At 59.9% G+C, this 16,998-nt stretch overlaps 1 protein-coding gene across 3 annotated transcripts; it reads right to left on the reverse strand.

The window, feature by feature from the left end:
- Positions 1 to 1,791: 1,791 nt before the first annotated feature.
- Positions 1,792 to 15,886, reverse strand: Slc43a1 (solute carrier family 43 member 1). Of its 3 annotated transcripts, none has more exons than XM_063228131.1 (14): positions 15,469 to 15,886; positions 10,540 to 10,717; positions 10,397 to 10,452; positions 10,225 to 10,301; positions 8,060 to 8,152; positions 7,090 to 7,223; positions 6,583 to 6,761; positions 5,710 to 5,877; positions 5,598 to 5,633; positions 5,347 to 5,485; positions 3,879 to 4,020; positions 3,526 to 3,599; positions 3,007 to 3,130; positions 1,792 to 2,396 (listed from the first exon to the last, which is right to left on the reverse strand). In XM_063228131.1, exons 1-14 carry the CDS (start codon positions 15,620 to 15,622, stop codon positions 2,250 to 2,252), a joined length of 1,701 nt encoding a protein of 566 aa, XP_063084201.1. In that variant the 5' UTR covers positions 15,623 to 15,886; the 3' UTR covers positions 1,792 to 2,249. The 3 variants fall into 3 exon arrangements, with proteins under 3 accessions (XP_063084201.1, XP_013001934.1, XP_063084202.1); XM_013146480.3 differs by having other exon boundaries at positions 5,710 to 5,856; positions 15,469 to 15,879; XM_063228132.1 differs by lacking the exon at positions 15,469 to 15,886 and adding an exon at positions 11,521 to 11,743.
- Positions 15,887 to 16,998: the final 1,112 nt, after the last annotated feature.

Consider the following 16,998-nt stretch of genomic DNA (forward strand, 5'->3'; position numbering starts at 1 on the left):
GGGTGCTAACCGGAGTTGCTCAGTCTCCCCCAACTAGGAAGCCGCCCTGGGCCTCAGACCTCAGATCCCTGCCCCAGGACCGGGTGTCCCAGCTCGGGGTGTCACCCGCGCCCCCGCCCCAGCGCGCGGATCCCTGCGCCCCCTGCCCGCCGTGCTGGGAGTCGCAGCTGGGCTGAGCTGCGGGCGAGCATCGATCGGATCGGTCCGTGCGGGCGCCAGATGCCGGGCCTAAGCCCTTAAGCCGCTCGGGCCGTGGGGGTGGGGTGGGGCGATTGTGGCCCCTGCTTCCCAGCTGGCCTCTGCGCGCGACGGGACCACCCCCGCCGCGTGCTGCGGGGGTCTGGGCCGGGACCCTGCCTTCCTGGGACCCTGTCCGCCCAGTGCCGGCGGGGTCAGCGGGTCAGGTAGCCATGCATCTTTAATGCCCGGCCCGGCCGTCAGACGGCCCGAAACCCGAGCGCGGGGCTGTGCCCTGAGCGCGGAGTCCTTGCCAGCCCGTGGCCCCAGGGACAGCAGGCGGCAGGCAGCCGGGACTGCTCCCCAACGGCCTCCAGAGGGGCCTCGTTCCCTTCTGCTGACCCGGTTGTGTGTCCTCTTTGGTCATCGAGCAGTTTGTTTTCTGTTTTGTTTTGGAGACGCGCCCTCGCTGTGTCAGCCATGCTGGCCCTTAACTCGCGGTGATCCTCTTGCCTCAGCCTCCCAAGCACTGAGATTCTTACCTCTCCCTCGTCCATCCCTGTCCCTGTCCTGTGCCACGTGCCACCCTGCCAGAAGCCACCCTGAGCTGGGGACAGGATGGGTGGCCCCCAAAGCTAAGCTGCCCATAGGGGAGGACGCAGGCAGCCGAAGCCTCATGGAGACGTCTGCTGGACGGGAGGATGGAGAGGGGGAAATGAACCTCGAGAAGCCGGGCGCTGGGGACTCTTGCTGGCTGCACCCCACTGAAGCCCCCTGGAGGGCGCGGGGCCAGTCAGCCCTTTCTGGGGGAAGCCTGGACACGTGCTGGTCTCCCCTCCTTTTGACAAGCTGCTCCCTGCCCCCGACCCAGCTCATCTGCATAAGGTTCCATTTAACACATTTATCCTCCACTAACTGCGATCCCTGGACTCGCTTCGCGCCGCCCCTCACCCCAATTAACCAGTGAGACCCAAGGTCGTGACCCCCGGCAGCGCGGACCACGGTGGAGCCCAAGGGCACATGCCAGGGCTGCACACCGCTCAAGGAGGTCAGAGCGAGCGGCTGAGACGGGGAGGGAGGGGGCTTCTCCAGGGAGACTCGGGGCGTCGAAATTCCTGTTCCTCATCCTCGGGCCCCCGCCCCCCTCCGCCTCCTCCCCAGCCATCTGTTCCCTCCGCAGCGCCGCGACAAACACGGCTCGGCTCGCTTCCGCCATCCCTTCCCCCTTCTCCCTCCCCCTCGCCCCTCTCAGTCCCCGGGTGGGAGCGAGAGCCTGGTGTCAGTCTCGTCCCCGCACGCACGGGCCCAGCTGGCGGGGTCGTGGGGTCCCCGCCGTCCAGTTTGTCCCCGCGTTCCCGCAGCGCCACCTGCCGGACGCTCCGAGCTCCGCGCACCCCGACCTGCAGGTCTCGCGCCCCAGACTGTGGGGACAGCACTGGACAGGGGCTGGGAACGGGGGTCAGCAACCGCAGAGTCTGCGGGAGTGAGCGCAGCGCGGGCACGCAGGCTGTCCTGCAGCGCAGGGAGGCTGAGGCGGGAGGATCACCACCAGTGTGAGGTCAGCCTGGACGACGGTGAGAGACTGTGTCTCAAAAAGCAAACGTAAACCCAGTCTACCAGGAAGCTCAGTTTGTGTGGAGTTCGAACACAAAGTAGGAGGCGCTAAAAGGCGCGCCCAGCGGGGTCTGGGGCATCCAGTTTAGCGCCTTTGGGGCACCTGACACCCCCCTCCCCCAGCCCCGTGTGCCAAAGCACAGGCGCCCTCTGCCCAGGGCAGGGGACAGCCGGGCTGGATGCAAAGAACGGTGCCGCCCTGGCTCAGGCCCGCCTCAGCGTCCCTTTTCACTTCCTCCAAGACCAAGGAACAGCACCAGGAGGGAGCCTGCCTGGCCCCCTAGATCAGGACACTGCACCCACTGGAGGGGTGGCACAGTCTGGCCAGAGGGATGGGGACGTAGCTCCGTGAGGGCCCTGTGTGAGTCCTGCAGAAGCTCTGCCTGGGGCTCTGCGCCGGCATGGGACCCGGTGGCTCTGGTGGCCCCTGGCCTGAAGTCCTTGGCTGTGGATGGACATCAGGCTGCCACCTTGGGAACACAGGGAGCCGTAGGGGGTCCCGGGCCAGGCTTGGCCAGCTGCCTCTGGACCCGGGCTCGGTAGTGGAAGAGGTAGGCAGGCAGCAGGAAGCCCAGCAGCGAGCACAGCAGCAAGCCCAGGTTCACCTGTGGGCAGGGAGAGAAGCTGAGTCAGCGGCTGGGCCACCACACTGGGCCTCCCTGAGGTGGGCCTGGCCCGTGATGGCCCAGTGTCCCACTCAGCCTGGGAACAGGAGGTCTCTGACCACACAGAGACAGCAGCCAGGCCCAGGACGGCAGCCCCCAAGGACCACACTGCTTTCGAAGAACCAGGCATGTGTCCATCTCAGGAAGAAGCTGCCAGGCATGGTGGCCACTGTGAGCCCAACACTTGGGAGGCTGAGGCAGGAAGGCAGCCCCGAGATCAAGGCCAGCCTGGGCTCCAATAGTGAGCTCAAGGCCAAACCATACTGCACAGCAGGCCCTGTATTACAAAAAGGAGCAAACAAAATGCCGGACACCTGCTGAGAGAGGAGGGGAGTTTGGTTTGGTTTTCATGTTGCAACAGGCAGGACTAAACTCAGGGCCTTTGCACGGAGCTGCTGCACCCCCACCCCTTATATTTTTTATCTCAAGACAGGGTCTTGCTAATTTGCCCGTGCGGGGCTGTGGCTTGTGATCCTCCCACCTCAGGTTCCCAGAGTGTGGTGACGTGTAGGCCGCCTCCCCCACCCTGCCCCCTGGTCCCAGCTCTCACCCAAAAGGGCTTCCCGTGCAGCGGCCCCAGCATGACCATGAAGAGTGGCTGCTGCAGCAGGGCGAACACGGCACTGATGAGCGACTGCAGGCCGGTCAGTGTCCCGAAGTGGCTGGACGGGAACCTGCAGGCAGCCCAGCATTAGGACCCTCGCACCCCACACCCACCCTGTCCCTGCCCTGGCTCCTCACAGGGCCCAGCCCTGACCTTGGGATCTCTGGAGTGGGCCCTGTGGGGGCGGTACATGCCCATCATCAGCCCTCTGAGAGACTGAGGCAGGACAGTCCCAAGCATGAATGGCAACTCAGCAAGACCTTGCCTCAGATTCACAAAATACTTGGAAAGGGTTGGAAATATAAATAATTCTGTGCTAAGGCTCTGTGTTCAATCCATAGTACCAAAAAATAAAAATAAAGAAGGTCGCCGGGTCAAGAACAGGGTGGCCCAGACAGCACCCACAACCAGCATCTGGGGCAGGGAGTGGGGTTCAGGAGGCCCGGGCCCTGTGCGGCTACTCACACGGCGGCGTACAGGCCCCCACAGGCTGAGTGGAAGAAGCCACGGACCATGGTGTGCAGGATAAAGGTCACAAACTGAAACCAAAAGGAGAGGGGAACAGTCAGGAGACCCCAGGCTGTGGCTGGCGCTCACATCTGGGAGACTGAGGCGGGAGGATCCCGAGTTCGACCAGCCTGGCCTGAGCAATGAGGGGAGACCCTGTTTCAAAATAAGAAAGGGTTCCTGGTGTAGCTGAGTGCGCAGGCCCCAGTACCATTGAATGTGGCAAATCTAAAATGCTCCCCAAACCCCGCAGGGGTAGAAGGCCCGAGTCTGGCATATTTCCTCATGGCAACGGGGCCACAGAGGGCTACCTGTAGGGGCAAGCTGTCGATGAGGCAAGTGACCCCAAAGCCCACAAGCAGCAGGTTGGTCAGGACGAAGGCATTGATGGCATTGGTGAGCTTCTGAGTCCTGCAGTAGCGTGGCCTGGAGGACTTGGTGGCTGATGAGTCCCTGGGAAGAATCAGAGGTCACCCACTGCCTCAACCTCCCCTGGCTCCTAGCTCTGCCCCTGCCAGTGAGCAGAAAACCTTTCCTCTGACTGGCTCTCAACTACTAGCTACGAGCAGCACCCGGGGGCTCCTGAAAATGCAGATTCAGAGACCTCAGATTCTCTGGAGTGAGCCAGGCAGGTGACACACAGCTGTCATCAGCAGTCTGGGAGGCTGAGGCAGGAGGACCCCAAGTTCCAGCCCAGCCAGGGCAACTTAGACCTTACTGAGACCCTATCATAGAATAAAAAATAAGGCATGGTGGTGCATGCCTGCCATCCCAGCACTCAAGAGACTGAGGCATGAGGATCACTGTGGGTTCAAGGCCAGCCTGAACTACATAGCAAGACCCTGTCTCAAAAACATTAAAAAATAAAGTAAAACGGGCCAAGGCTGCAGTCCCATGCAGAGCTTGGGTTCAATTCCCAGAGAGAGGGAGACAGACAGACAGACAAACAGACTGTCACCCCAGAAGCCCACCTTTGTGAAGTCCCTCCTGGTGCCACCCAGGTCCTCTTGTGAGGGACAGTGTGCAGCCTTAAGTGGCCTGGGCTGCTGCAAAGACCATACTGTAAAAATCCCTGGCCTCTGCCTGCCCCACTGCAGCACCTAGGATCCCTGCAGCCCTCGCCCTGGCTGGGCACAATCTGAAGAGGGAAACTGAGGCAGAGATGCCTCAGTGACTGTGAGATGGAACGCAGCTATGTTTGGTTTTGTTCTGTGTGCTGGGGATGGAGCCCAGGGCCCCCACACACACTGAGCAGGAGCTCAGACCCACGCTCCTCCCAGCCTGGATGCCGGTGGACAGGGACACTTTTTATGTAGCAGTGCACAGCTGATGCAGCCCAGGAGGGCACTGCAGCCAACCCTGCGGGTGACTGGCTGAGGTCCTCACCCTTGTGACCTCTATCAGCTGCACAGTGAGGGCAGGATGGAGTAAGACCACCTGGGACCCCACCAGCACCACCACCAGCTCTTCTGCATTTTTTGTTTGTTTTTCCAGTTTTGGGTTTTGTTGTTTTTTGATATAGGGCCTCTATATGTTGTTCAGGTTGGCCTTGAACACACAGTGCTCCTCCTGCCTGGGCCTCCTGAGTGCTAGGATGACAGGAGTGTTCCACCACATCCAGCTCTTCTTATCCATAAGCAAACTGTGCCCCTCTGGCCTCAGTTTCCCCATCTGTAAAATGGGGAGAAAGCCCTGCCACCAGTGTCCAGGGAAATGAGAGCTGCATGTGCAAGCACAAAGGACATGAAAACCCCTCGAGGTCCCCAGCCCATGAGTCACCTGGCCTCTCCATGGCCAGAGCCTCTGGCTGGGGCATCCACACAGTCCTTGATCTGCCAGTCCATGACGTAGCCAATGAGGGGGCAGGTGACGAGGCAGAGCAGCTGCATGGCCCCGAAGACAGATGAGTAGAAGCTGACTGGGGGTGGGAAGAGTGGTTTGAACCACAGGCAGGGCCTTCCCACCCCGACTCTCTGCCCCAGGTCTTGGCCACAAGGGTGACAGCAGCCGTGGGCCTGGCCAGGTTCTACCTGTCTCAGTCGCCTTCTGTCGAAGCTCGCTGGTCTCTGTGGATTGGAAGGCAGGCACCGTGAGTGGTGGGAAGGGGACCCCAGCCCTGTCCTGGCCCAGCCCGTGGCTCACCATACTCCGGACCCCCGGTCACCAGGAACTCCAGCATCTTGTTCATGGCAGCCATGTAGAAGATGACACGCAGCTGCGTGATGCCCATGGTCAGCAGACTCCACAGGAAGATGGGGGAAAGCAGGCTCTTGCGAAAGGGGATGGCCTCTGGAGACAGCAGGGCTCCCCCTGAGCCCCAGAACTTTCCCTCTGCCTGTGCCAGCACTGAGCTACATCCTCAGGCCAGGTTCCAACCTGCAAACTTGAGCCCTTCCTGCTTCATCCTCCCGGGAAGACTGAATGACAGGTACGAACCACTGCACCTGGCTAGCTCGGCTCCTAACTGTCTCCACGGAGCATCTTTAAGGGCGTTGTGGATTCAAACCCTACGGGGCATGTGTAACAGCTCTCTGAGACAGGACTCAGCGATGTTCCCCAGGCTAGTGTGAACTCCCTAACCCCGGTGATCCTCCTGTCTCAGCCACCATCTTAGGGGTGGGGGTGGGGGTGACGGCCCTCAGGCCTGTGTTGCTCACCACCGCCTTCTCTCGGGCAGCCGCCTGTCGCGGGGGCAGGGCAGCCCATCCTCCCCGAAAGGCTTAACACATGGGCACAGTGCCTCTTGTGGGCAGCAGGGGGCGCTAAGCACCAGAGGCCGAGCCTGAGCATTCTAACCAGGTTACACCTGATTCCCTGCCTGGGGTCAGCAGCATCCCGGTTCCCCTCTCCACCTGGAGTGCTCCCTGTCCTGAGCCTGAGCCTGCACCTGATTCATGAACGTGGGGATCTCTGGTTCTTGACCTGTGGGCGGACAGTGCACCCCAGCCCCCAGCCACACGGGGGAGGGGGGGAGGGAGGCTGTGGGGACCACAGAGGGGCTAGAGGGACACTTACTCTCAGGCTGGCCGTGGGAGGCGCCCGTCCCGTCCCGGGGGACTAGAAAGGCATCAGTCCCCTTGTCCAGGCTGGGCACTTCCTGGCTCAGCCGCTGACCCACAGCGGTTGCGTGGCTGTAGAAGCGGTCGCCAGTGACCTTGTGGTCCAAGGCCAGCCCTGCGAGCTTGACCTTCTGCCTGCGGAGCAGAGCCTACCCTCAGCCACCAGCAGCCAACCCAGCCAGGAGTTCCTGTGTCCTCCTCCGGGCCGCTCCAGACCCACACACCCAAGGCGCTTGCACCCTCCGCTGAGGGTCCACGCAGCATCTGATGCCAGTGCAGGTGACCTCCTGTTCTGATCGCCACCAAACCCGGAAAGGAAAATCGCTAGGAGGCCAGCACTGCTCGGCCAACCACCTCCAGAAGGAGGGGGCCAGGCCCGCGGCACCCGGAGCTTCCACCGCTCTCCTGCCCGCAGCTCCCCTCCAGCAGGGGGCGCCCCTTCGCCCCCAGGCCCTACAGCCACCTGTAGTCCACTTCCTCGGGGGCGGGGAATGGCTCTGACGGCCAGTTGAGGGCGCAGTTGAGGAAGATCAGGCAGGCAAGGCCGGACCACGCGCACATGATGCCCACGAAGGGCACGCCAGCCTCGTAGATCAACTGCAGGGACAGAGAGGCCGTGCTGGAGGAGGCTGCCTGCCGCCCCCTGGAGGCAGAGCTCGGCCTGCAGGGCCTCTTCACCCCGCTGCCTTGGCCTGGAAACCAAAGCCAGAGACAAAGAGCCGCACCCCGCAACCCCACGCTGGCTCTTCCACCCGCACCAGGGCCCCCCAGGAAGGATGCACCAGGCCCCCGAGTGCTGGTATGGCTGCCCCTGCCCCAGGCGTCCTGATTTTTCTCATGATTTTGTTTTGTTTTGTTTTTTGAGACAGCGCCTCAGTGTGTAGTCCAGGCAGGCCTCCTGTCCACCCCACCATAATCCTCCCAGAACCCTAGGACCTGCCCCTGGACAGCTGTGAACCCCTCTTGCTGCCCACCGCAGCTCTGTGGAGCAAACCTCCACTTTTCCCTCTTCACTTCTTTTTTTTTTTTTTAGTCACTTTTTGCAGTGTAGCCCTGACTAGCCTCAAACTGCCAAGGATCCTCCTGCCTCAGCCTCCCCCCAAGCATTGGGATGATGGCTGTGCAACGTGACTGGCTCTTTTGTTTACTCTTGTCATTGCCTTTTGGACAAATCTGACTTCTGTTCTCTTTGAGTGTCCTGCTTAACTCTTTGCAACTCCTCCAAAGACTGCCCCCCAGAAACGTGAACACTGATTAGAGAGTGGGGAGCAGCAGATCAAATCGAGCCTTCAGCCCCAAGGGAGGAGGAGCTGTTCTGGGTACTCGGGGCAAGAAAGCAGCATGAGGACGAACGGACCTCACAGGAGGCTGCCCCTACCGGCCCCAGCCAGGTTCACCTCGGCCCAGGGACCTCACCGCCCCCAGCTCCACACCTTGATTCCCGGGAAGGTGATGGCAGAGGAGGCATAGGAGCCGATCATGAGTGCCATGAACGTGGAGCGCAGGTTCCCGAACATGTTGGGCAGCTGGGGAGGAAATGGCCATGAGCAGGGGATGGGGTGGGGTGCTCCCAGTGCCACCAGGGGCTCCCTCACCCAGTGCTTGGACACGGGTAACTGTTTCCTCCCAGGGCTTCCCCAGCAAGTTGTTTGTGGAGCACTTTACTTTCGGTGGGGGCCTGGGGACCGGACCCAGGGTCTCCTGACACTGCAGATGACCCCCGTCCCGGACCAAATGCCCTGATCATGTGACACCCCATTGCCACACCAGCTCAGATCAACACTGATCTGTCTGGCCCCAATCGTGCCCCCTCCAGCCCACTGTCCTTCCCTGGTAACTGCATCCCCCAGCTGGGTAGGACCGCAGATGCCACGCAGAACCCATCCCCTCCGCTAGAGGGATCTGAAGCTGAGTAGATGGAGCTCAAATAGCTCTGAGCAGCCGGGCCTGGTGGCATGTACCTGTAATCCTAACACTCAGGAGGCTGAGGCAGGAGAATCATCATGAGTTCGATGCCAGCCTGGGTTATATAATGAGCTCAAGGCCAGCCTGAACTACAGATCGAGACCCTGTCTCGAAAAATTAATTAACTAATTAATTTTTTAAAAATCAACTAGCTCAGGCTGGGGGTTTCGCTCAGCGGCATAAGCTCCTGCCTTGCAAGCAGGCAGTCGTGAGTTCGATCCCTGGTACCGATAAAAAAGGAAAAAGACCAAAAAAAAAAAAAAAATCAACTAGCTCTGAGAGAGTAGGTGATTAAACACGGATCAGAAAGGGAGAGAGGCCCCAGGCAGCAGTTGGCCTTCAGCCTCTGCCAAGGACAACAGGTAAGGGTGCCAGGCTGTGGATCTCTGCCCCCCAGGGTCCTTGGGTACAGTCTCAGGCCAGCATCCTGGGGAGGGTAAGGCTGGCCAGGCTAACAATGGGCTGACCGTGACTGGTATGCTAGGAACATGGAGGATGACAAGTGGCACCTACCCAGGTGGCACTGTTAACAATGACCAGCCTGCTGGAAAGGAGCAACTGGTGGGGGCGTGGCCTGCGAGGGGGTGTGGTGGGGCAGGGCTGGCACCAGGCCCTACTATTGGCTAGAGGTTACAGCCAGCTGCCAGCGGAGGTGGAGCCTCTGAGGGTGGGGTGGGGTGGGGCCAGCACCAGGCCTTACCATTGACTGCAGATTATAGCCCCTGGGGGTGGAGTTGACAGTGGGGGTGTGGCCTAAGACAGTTGGGCAGGGCCACGGAGGGGTGGGGCAGGGCGGGGCCGCCATGGGCCCCTATGGTTGGCTGGAGATTACAGCGGTGGGCGGAGCCCCTGTCATTGCAGCAGGGCAGTGTTCGAGGTCAAGCCTCTGGCCAGGGAGAAATGATTAGGGAACTGAGCCAAGTTACACAGCCGGAGCTGGCCGAGGAGAGGGACTGGTAGGAAAGGATGGCTTCCTTAGAATTGTGAAATGTCCCCAGCTGGAATTAAAGGCGGCTGCTGGGGTGAGGAGAAACCGCCAAACACCCAGTTTGGCCCCATCAGAGATAAACAACCTTGAACCTTCCCTCCTCCTACCCTGGCCACCCGCCTAGGCCTTTAACCCTTACACTCACACACATAAACACACACGCACAGAAAGACACACACGTGCACACCTGGGTAGATCAGCCCCGAGAAGAGCTCCAGCCACGGGCGGGCTGGGACATCACCACACACCCCTGCCCCAGGCGGCTGCCCCCGCCCCCCAGGACCCTGTGCAGGTCCTGGCCTGTTATCCAGTTCTCCCACACTTGGACTACTGACAAAACTTAGTTTACTGCTTCCAGGGCTGCCTGTGCTCCCTAACCCTGAAATGGGAGCTCCTGGAAGACAAGGACATGGTGACAGACCTGTTTGTACTGCAGAGTCCCAGTGTCTAGAGAGAGCTCAGCAGACACACGCAGGCTTGGTGTGTATGAGTACACACGCGTGTGCACACACAGTTTCATCCACAAGGGCACAGTCCACTCCCCTACCTTAGCTGCCACATGCAGATCTCACCCCTGCACCCCATCTGCACCTACGGATCCCCTCCCCCCCGTCCTCCCTCCTCTCTTGCCCCCCACACACTCACCGTGAGGGACGTGAATGTGAGGCAGATGCCAGCAAAGCCATTCAGGGACAGTGCCAGGAAGATCAGCTGGGACAGGGCTGCGAGGGGAGCAGGGCAGAGCAGGGTGTGGAGTTGAGGTCACCCTGCACCTCCACCCACCCGGCTCATCCAGCAGAGGCCCGAAGCAGCTCACCTTCTGGGTTCTGCGTGGCCAAGGCCATGAGGGCACAGGATGCTGCGAAGCAGGCACTACAGGAACACAGGAGGGGGTGGCACTGAGCCCCATGCTCCCCGTCCCCCACCCTGCCCGGCAGCTCAAAGACCCAACCACCTCACCTGCCCACCATCCGCAGGGGCCGAGGGCCGAAGCGGTCCATGAGGATTCCCAAGGGCAGGGTGGTGGCGCTCAGCAAGAAGGAGCCCACCGTGAAGCCCAGGTTGAGCATCTCGTCCTGCTGGTCACAGCTGGGCCACTGGCGCTCTGCCACCTGTGTGGCATTGGTGGTGTTCTCCGCTGAGAGAAGCAGGAGGGGTCAGCACAGTAGGGCATGGGAAGGGGCAGCCCAGCTTGGGGGCCTGAGGTCCACCCCAGCCTCACCCTGCAGCCTAGAGCCTAGCAATGTGGGTCGATGTGGGGCACTCTGTAAACAGGAGGATCACACACACCCTCGGCCCAAGCGCCAACACCACACAAGCGTGGGCTATGCTGCCACCACCCTCAAACCCAGCCTTGTGGGAGGCTGAGTGGGGAGGATTGAAACTTCCAGCCCAACCTGGCAGTTTAGCAATTTAGTGAGACCCTGTCTCAAAGTAAAAGGTTAAAACAGAGCTGAGATGCGGCTCAGTGCAAAGGCCCTGAGCTCAGTCCCAGCATCACATCAAAAGAACCTAACTCAAACAAAATAGTGGGCATTCAAGTGTAATAACACCTTTATGCCCAAGCTTGTGGGGGACGGAGGACCCCCAGCAGGGAGCACCCCCTCTTTGAAGGGCACAGTCCATGTGGTGCTTGTCACACTGACTCCTGGCAATCATGGGAGCTCGTGCCCACCAAGCACTTCACTGTCAGAAACGATCTCTGTCCTCAGTCACAGCAGCCCAGGCAAGAGCCAAGGATCAAGGTGTCCCCTGCCCTCCACCACCCTCGTGAACCCAGCCTCAAGGTAAGCCGCCAGCCTGCAGCAGTGGGACATAGGGAGTCTTGGCTGAGTCACTGTAGCTGTCCCCACCAATACCCTCTGTCTGCCCAGTACTACCCAGGACAAACTCAGGGCTTTCCCAGGAGGCAGGCAAACAGGGTCCCCGCTACCACCACACCTTAGGAGCTGTGTGTCCTGGGCCTGGAGCTGCCGGTTTGTGCCTCAGTCCCTCAGCCATCAAAGAGGGGCGAAGCCCAAGCCAGTGGACAGCAGTTCCTCAGGGGGCTGCCATAAGTGACCAACAGGAAACAGCAGGGTGATTGAGAGAGTGGGGCAGCTGGCACAGCCCCAGCGTCCATCACAGAGAGCACAGAGCCTGGCTGCCTGGAGCAGGATGCTGCACACAGACACCAGCCGCCACCTGGGGGAAGAGCCGGGGCTCAGATAGCACAGCTTTAGGGGCCACAGTGATGGCTAGGATGGCTGCTCCTCCCTCCATTGAGGTGTGTTCACACTCCACATACTCTTGGATGCTTGCTGGATTTAAGCTCGAGGCTGGGACAGGGGCAAATCAAGAGATGGAGAGAGAGGCACGACAGTGGCGGGCAGCACCCCCACCAGTGTGTGGCTTGGGGCAGGGTTGACCCTGGGGGCGCTGCTCATTGTAACTGAATACCAGTTTAAACTCAGCAGTCAGCACATAAAACCCGGATTGCTGCATCTTTACACAGTTAGCCAGGCCCGGCTGAGGCAGAGGGTCCCCCTAGTCCAGGAGTCCAAGGTCAGCCTGGACAGCGTAGTAAAACCCCATCTCAAAGACAGGGTTGGGAAGATCTGGCCTTGACAAGCTGGCAGAGCTCCCCCCACACCCTGGCCAGGCCCTGCCTTCTCCCATGGGATGACACCGCTCTCTTTGGCTCTGGGCCTGGGCTAGCTAACACCTGCCGGGTGGTCCTAACCTGCCTTTGGGTTCAGAGCCCCAGAACCAGACATCATCCCTCCCTCCAATTCTTAACACAGTCAAGCGACAGCGTCCCAGCAGCTCACAAGAACACCAGCCTCTTCCACGTGTTCCTTACCACACCCTAAACAGTGAATAGAACCCAAGCGTGGAGAGTGGCGCTGGGCTGAGGCAGGAGAACTGCAAGTGTGAGTCCTGCCTGGGCAACTCAGTGAGAGAGCTTCTCCCCTTCACTGGGTTTATCGTCTCCCCACAACGTTCTCCACCCCTCCCCCCAGGCAGAATCTAAAAACCTGCACTTCTATCTCTCTATTCACTGGCCACTAAGTAAACTGTAATCTCTTTTTAAAGCTCTGGCTGTGAGATACGGAAGGAAAACCGGTATCTCCACTGGGGCGCACTCTTGGGAGAGGGGCCAGCGAGCTGGGTGACACATTCGGCAGCTTAGTGCTGAGGTGGACTCCGAAGCAGAAGCCAGGCCATCCGGTGGACCTGAATGGCATAGGGGCAGCGAGTGCCTGCAGTGTAGGGCTAGGCACGCAGACAGGAGGGAGTGTGCAATGCACAGACACGAGGGCATGTGTAATGAGCATCCTCCCAAGAGCTCAAGGCCACTGTGCCTTAAACAACACCTGTGCACACAAAAATGGTTAAGCTGCGTCAGGGCCCCAGGTCTGAGAAGCTGCCAGGACTTGGGTCCGCCAAGCAGCCTCCTGGGGTCAGTGCCAAACCTGGCACCCATAGTTGCTCCAAGAGGTGCTGGAGCTCTGCGTAGCCCCTCTATGGGGGGAGGACAGTGTACTCTGCCACCGGGAGGCTGCTGAGCAGGTCTCTCTGCCAGCCTCCCTTCTGAGCCCCTGAACCTATGTCAATGACACCTCAATAGTGAGTTCCACACTTGTTGAGCCCATATAAGACCTGCTCGATGGCATCACTGAACTCTCGTTCTGTGCCAGTAAGGTGACAACTGTCTGCTCTGTTTTACAGACTGGGAAAGACACAGAGCTCCAAAGAGGGCACTGGGGCTGAAGCAACATCCCCACCCCCTCGGCGTTATCAGAGCTGTCCGTTCCCTCCATTCCTGTCCACAGCATCCCTGGGTGGTGGACACCAGGGGTCCCTGTGCCCACGCGTGGCAAGTGGCTCAAGTCACGAGACCAGCACATAGCAGAGCAGGAAGCCGAGCCACCTGCTCCCAGGACAGAGATTCCTGATCTGAATCTGTGTGCTGGGGTCACTGCAGAACGAGGCTCCAGAGAGCCCCCGTGCTTGGGCAGCATGGCCAGGAACATCACCCTGGATCTGCTGGGCACCCCAACAGGTGGAGAGGGCAAGAGCAGATGACAGCAGAGGCAGCTGCCAGCTGGGGAAACAAGCCCTGGGATGCTGCTGCCAGTGCCGGGGAGAAACCTGGCAAGATCCTGTGTCAGGCTTTAAAAACAGGATGCACATGCAACTCAGGCAAAGGTCTTGAAGGCCAGTAAGTAAACAAATATAAATAAAAAGAGCGGGGCATGGCGGGGCACTCAAGTGATCCTAGCAATCTGGAGTCTGAGGCAGGAGGATTGCTCTAAGTTCAAAACCAGCCTGGGCTACAAAGTGAGCTTGAGGTCAGCTTGAACCGCACAGCAAGACCCTGTCTCAAAAGGACCAAAATAAAGAAATAAATAAATAAAATAAACTTATCTGGACATAGTGGCACCCACATGTCCAATTCCAGTACATGGGAGACTGAGGCAGAAGGATTGACATGAGTTCAAGGCCAGCCTAAACTGCACAGCACCCTGTCTCCAAAAGAAAGCAAGGAAGTCAGTTGTCTACTGCTTTAAAAAGTGTAAGTGAAGGGATGTAGGTCAGGGGCATAGGTCCTGCCTGCCAGCATGAGGTTGGGAGTTTGATTCCTGGTAACAATAAAAACAAGTTACAGGTGAAGGAATGGGCCCTTAAAGAGGAGGCAGGAGTTTTGGAGTGACACAGCATGTTAAACAGTGACTGGTCCCTGTTCCTTGGGTGTGCTGACGGTTCAGCCCATCTCCAAAGGGATGATGTAAATTCCTCTGCAGCAAGGCCTTTAGGAAAACACCACCTCCTGCAGCTGGAAGAGGCAGGAAGGGGCCATCAGCCAGGTGCACACCAAGGCCATAGGGCCATTGGGCAGCAGAGGCCAGGTCCGTGGCCCACTCCAGGGACAGCTCAGGGCATCTGGGCCTCCTGTGGGTTCCCGGGGCCCTATCTAAGGCCCTCAGGCCTCACCTCTGGCGTCTGCCCCGCCTTCCTAGGCAGCCCAGCCCTGGAGTTGGGGCTGCAGGCATGGGCAGGAGGCCATCTCTCACTGCCACCTGTTGCCTCCCCACAGATGACCCTGACGGCCTGGGGAGCGGTTAGACCAAGACCTCCCGCCTCCGCACAGGGCAACTGGGTTTCCCCACACCACAGCCCAGCTGTCAGGCCAGCACTCGGGGCTTGCCCAAGCCCAGCCACAGAGGAGCAAAAGTTCAGCGCTTAGGGCAGAGTGGGTGGGATAGCCTGCCAGGGCAGGGGAGGGCACGATGGCCCTCTCCCGGGGAAAGCACAATGTCCATGGACTCAGGCAGCCCCTTCCTGCCTGGCCCTGCAGACAGCCCTCAGCTCATAGCCCGCTCCCTCCCGGTCAGGGCCATTCCCACAGGCCAAGGCCACTGGAGCGGGAAATCACAGTCCTTTTCATACCCAGCCTGCAGGAAAGGGGCTCCAAGTGCAAATGGGGGCCCAAGGAGGGCACTGCACATCCATCTTCTCTGGGGAGCCTCACAAGCACCCATCTCTTAATCCTGAGGCCAGGGCTAGGGCTGACCCACTGCAAAGAAATAAAGAAAAAACTTCTCAACCAGCAAGGTGCCCCACTTCTGTTTGGTTCTGCTTTCTGAGTTTTGAGTCAGGGTCTCAGTAGCCCAGGCTGGCCTTGAACTTGCAATCGACTTGCCTCAGCTTCCCCAGTGCTGGGAGTGCAGGTGCCCTGAGGAGGTGCAGCTGCACCCTGCTCTGACTGGAGGTTTTCACTGCAGGATCTGGGCGCCCAGTAGGATAGCTGTAGTCCCACGTGAATCAGAGCAGAGGTCAGGGCAGAGACCGCCCTTTGCCAGCACGCTGCCCGCCGGCTGCCCGCCCGGCTTTTCGACTCCCTACCTGGGCACAGGCTGGAGTAGACGCCCTCCTGCTTCAGCATGAGGAGCAGCGAGCCCCAGCCCAGCAGCACGGCGGAGAAGAAGAGGTTCTCCAGTACAGCGGTGCTAGCCATCCACCAGCGCCTGCGGTACGCCCGCGCCAGCGAGGGGGCCATGGTGCGGCCTGCGGGGACTCGCTCTCCGGCCGGGTGCTGCAGCCCCTCCGGTCGGGCGCTGCTGCCACGTGGAGCGCGCGCGGGCGGAGGAAGTAGCTGGCCCTAGCGGGCGGGGCGGCGCGCACACCCGGGGAAGGCGCCCTGGAGCTGCACCGGGGGCCGGGCTTGTGACCCGGCGGTGGAGGGTGACAAGTGTGCCCGCTCGGCTCCGTACGAGGAAGTGGCCTGGCAGGAGGAAGGGGAGGGCCGGGCGGGGCGCACCCCGCAGCGCAGTCCGTTCCCCTCGCGCCCTCCGCCTCTGCCGGCTCGGGTTTCGCGCGCACGTGACTTGCCGGCCAGGGGATGCTGTCCCCGGGCGCCCGCTCCCCGACCCGCCTCCCCTTCGGGTCAGAAAGAAGGCTGCCCTCTGGCGGGTGAGTTTGGGGGCTGGAATCCGGGGTGTCCGGGTTATAGCGGACCAGCCTGGGTCACTCTGGACTCCTGCCTTAACCTCTCTGAGCTCCTGTTTTTCTTCTCTGTAAATGCTGGGAGAGACGACGGTTACCGGCCAACCTGCTATGGGCATCGGGATGCAGGTAGGTGTGGCGCACGCCTGTGATCCCAGTACCGCGCAGGCTGAAGAGGAGGATCCCCATCATTTGCACCCCAGCCTGGGGGACACAGTGATTTCAACACCAGTTTGTACAGCGGAGTAAGCAGCATAAATGGTCACTGCTGGAGCACCTGTGTTATTTCAAACCTGGTGACTGGAGGATTCCAGCTGCTAAGTGACTGACTCGGGGTGATTTCAGTGTTGGCATCATGAGACATGGGAGGGTCCTTGAGGTGATGGCAAGTAATCTCAGGTACAGATGTGCATCTCCCGCCACACATCTGGAGAGCAATGGGCAGCCCTGAGTCCTGGAACCTGAGCAAAGGCACAGGAAGCTCCAAGGGGTCCTGAGACAGGAGGCAACAGCACAAGCAACCACTGTGTGGTTCCCCAAAATGTACACATTAAATCCAGAGGACTCTGGGCCTCACTGAAACACCAAGGACAGCCTTTGACAGTTTCACTTCTTAAAATCCAGCACTTGGTGGTTAAGATTAGATAGAGTCCAGACTAGGCGGCTTGCCCAGAGAGTGGAAAGCCCTGGGATGCATCCCCAGGACACAAAAAAGCCCCCAAAACTTCCAAGTCAAGATCAAACTCCTTGGCCAGGTGTGGTGGTGCATACCTGTAATCCTAGCACTTTGGGAGGCTGAGGCAGGAGGATCACAAACTTGAGCTCAGTCTGGGAAACTTAGCAAATGAGTGAGACTTCATTTAATAAAAGGGAATGAGAGCACTGCAGATGGAGCTCAATCCACAGCCCCAAGGGAAAAGAAAAAGACCT

The sequence above is a fragment of the Cavia porcellus genome, unplaced genomic scaffold (assembly GCF_034190915.1).
Source record: "Cavia porcellus strain 051 isolate PalLab524CR breed Dunkin Hartley unplaced genomic scaffold, mCavPor4.1 scaffold_17, whole genome shotgun sequence".
Classification (NCBI taxonomy): domain Eukaryota; kingdom Metazoa; phylum Chordata; class Mammalia; order Rodentia; family Caviidae; genus Cavia; species Cavia porcellus.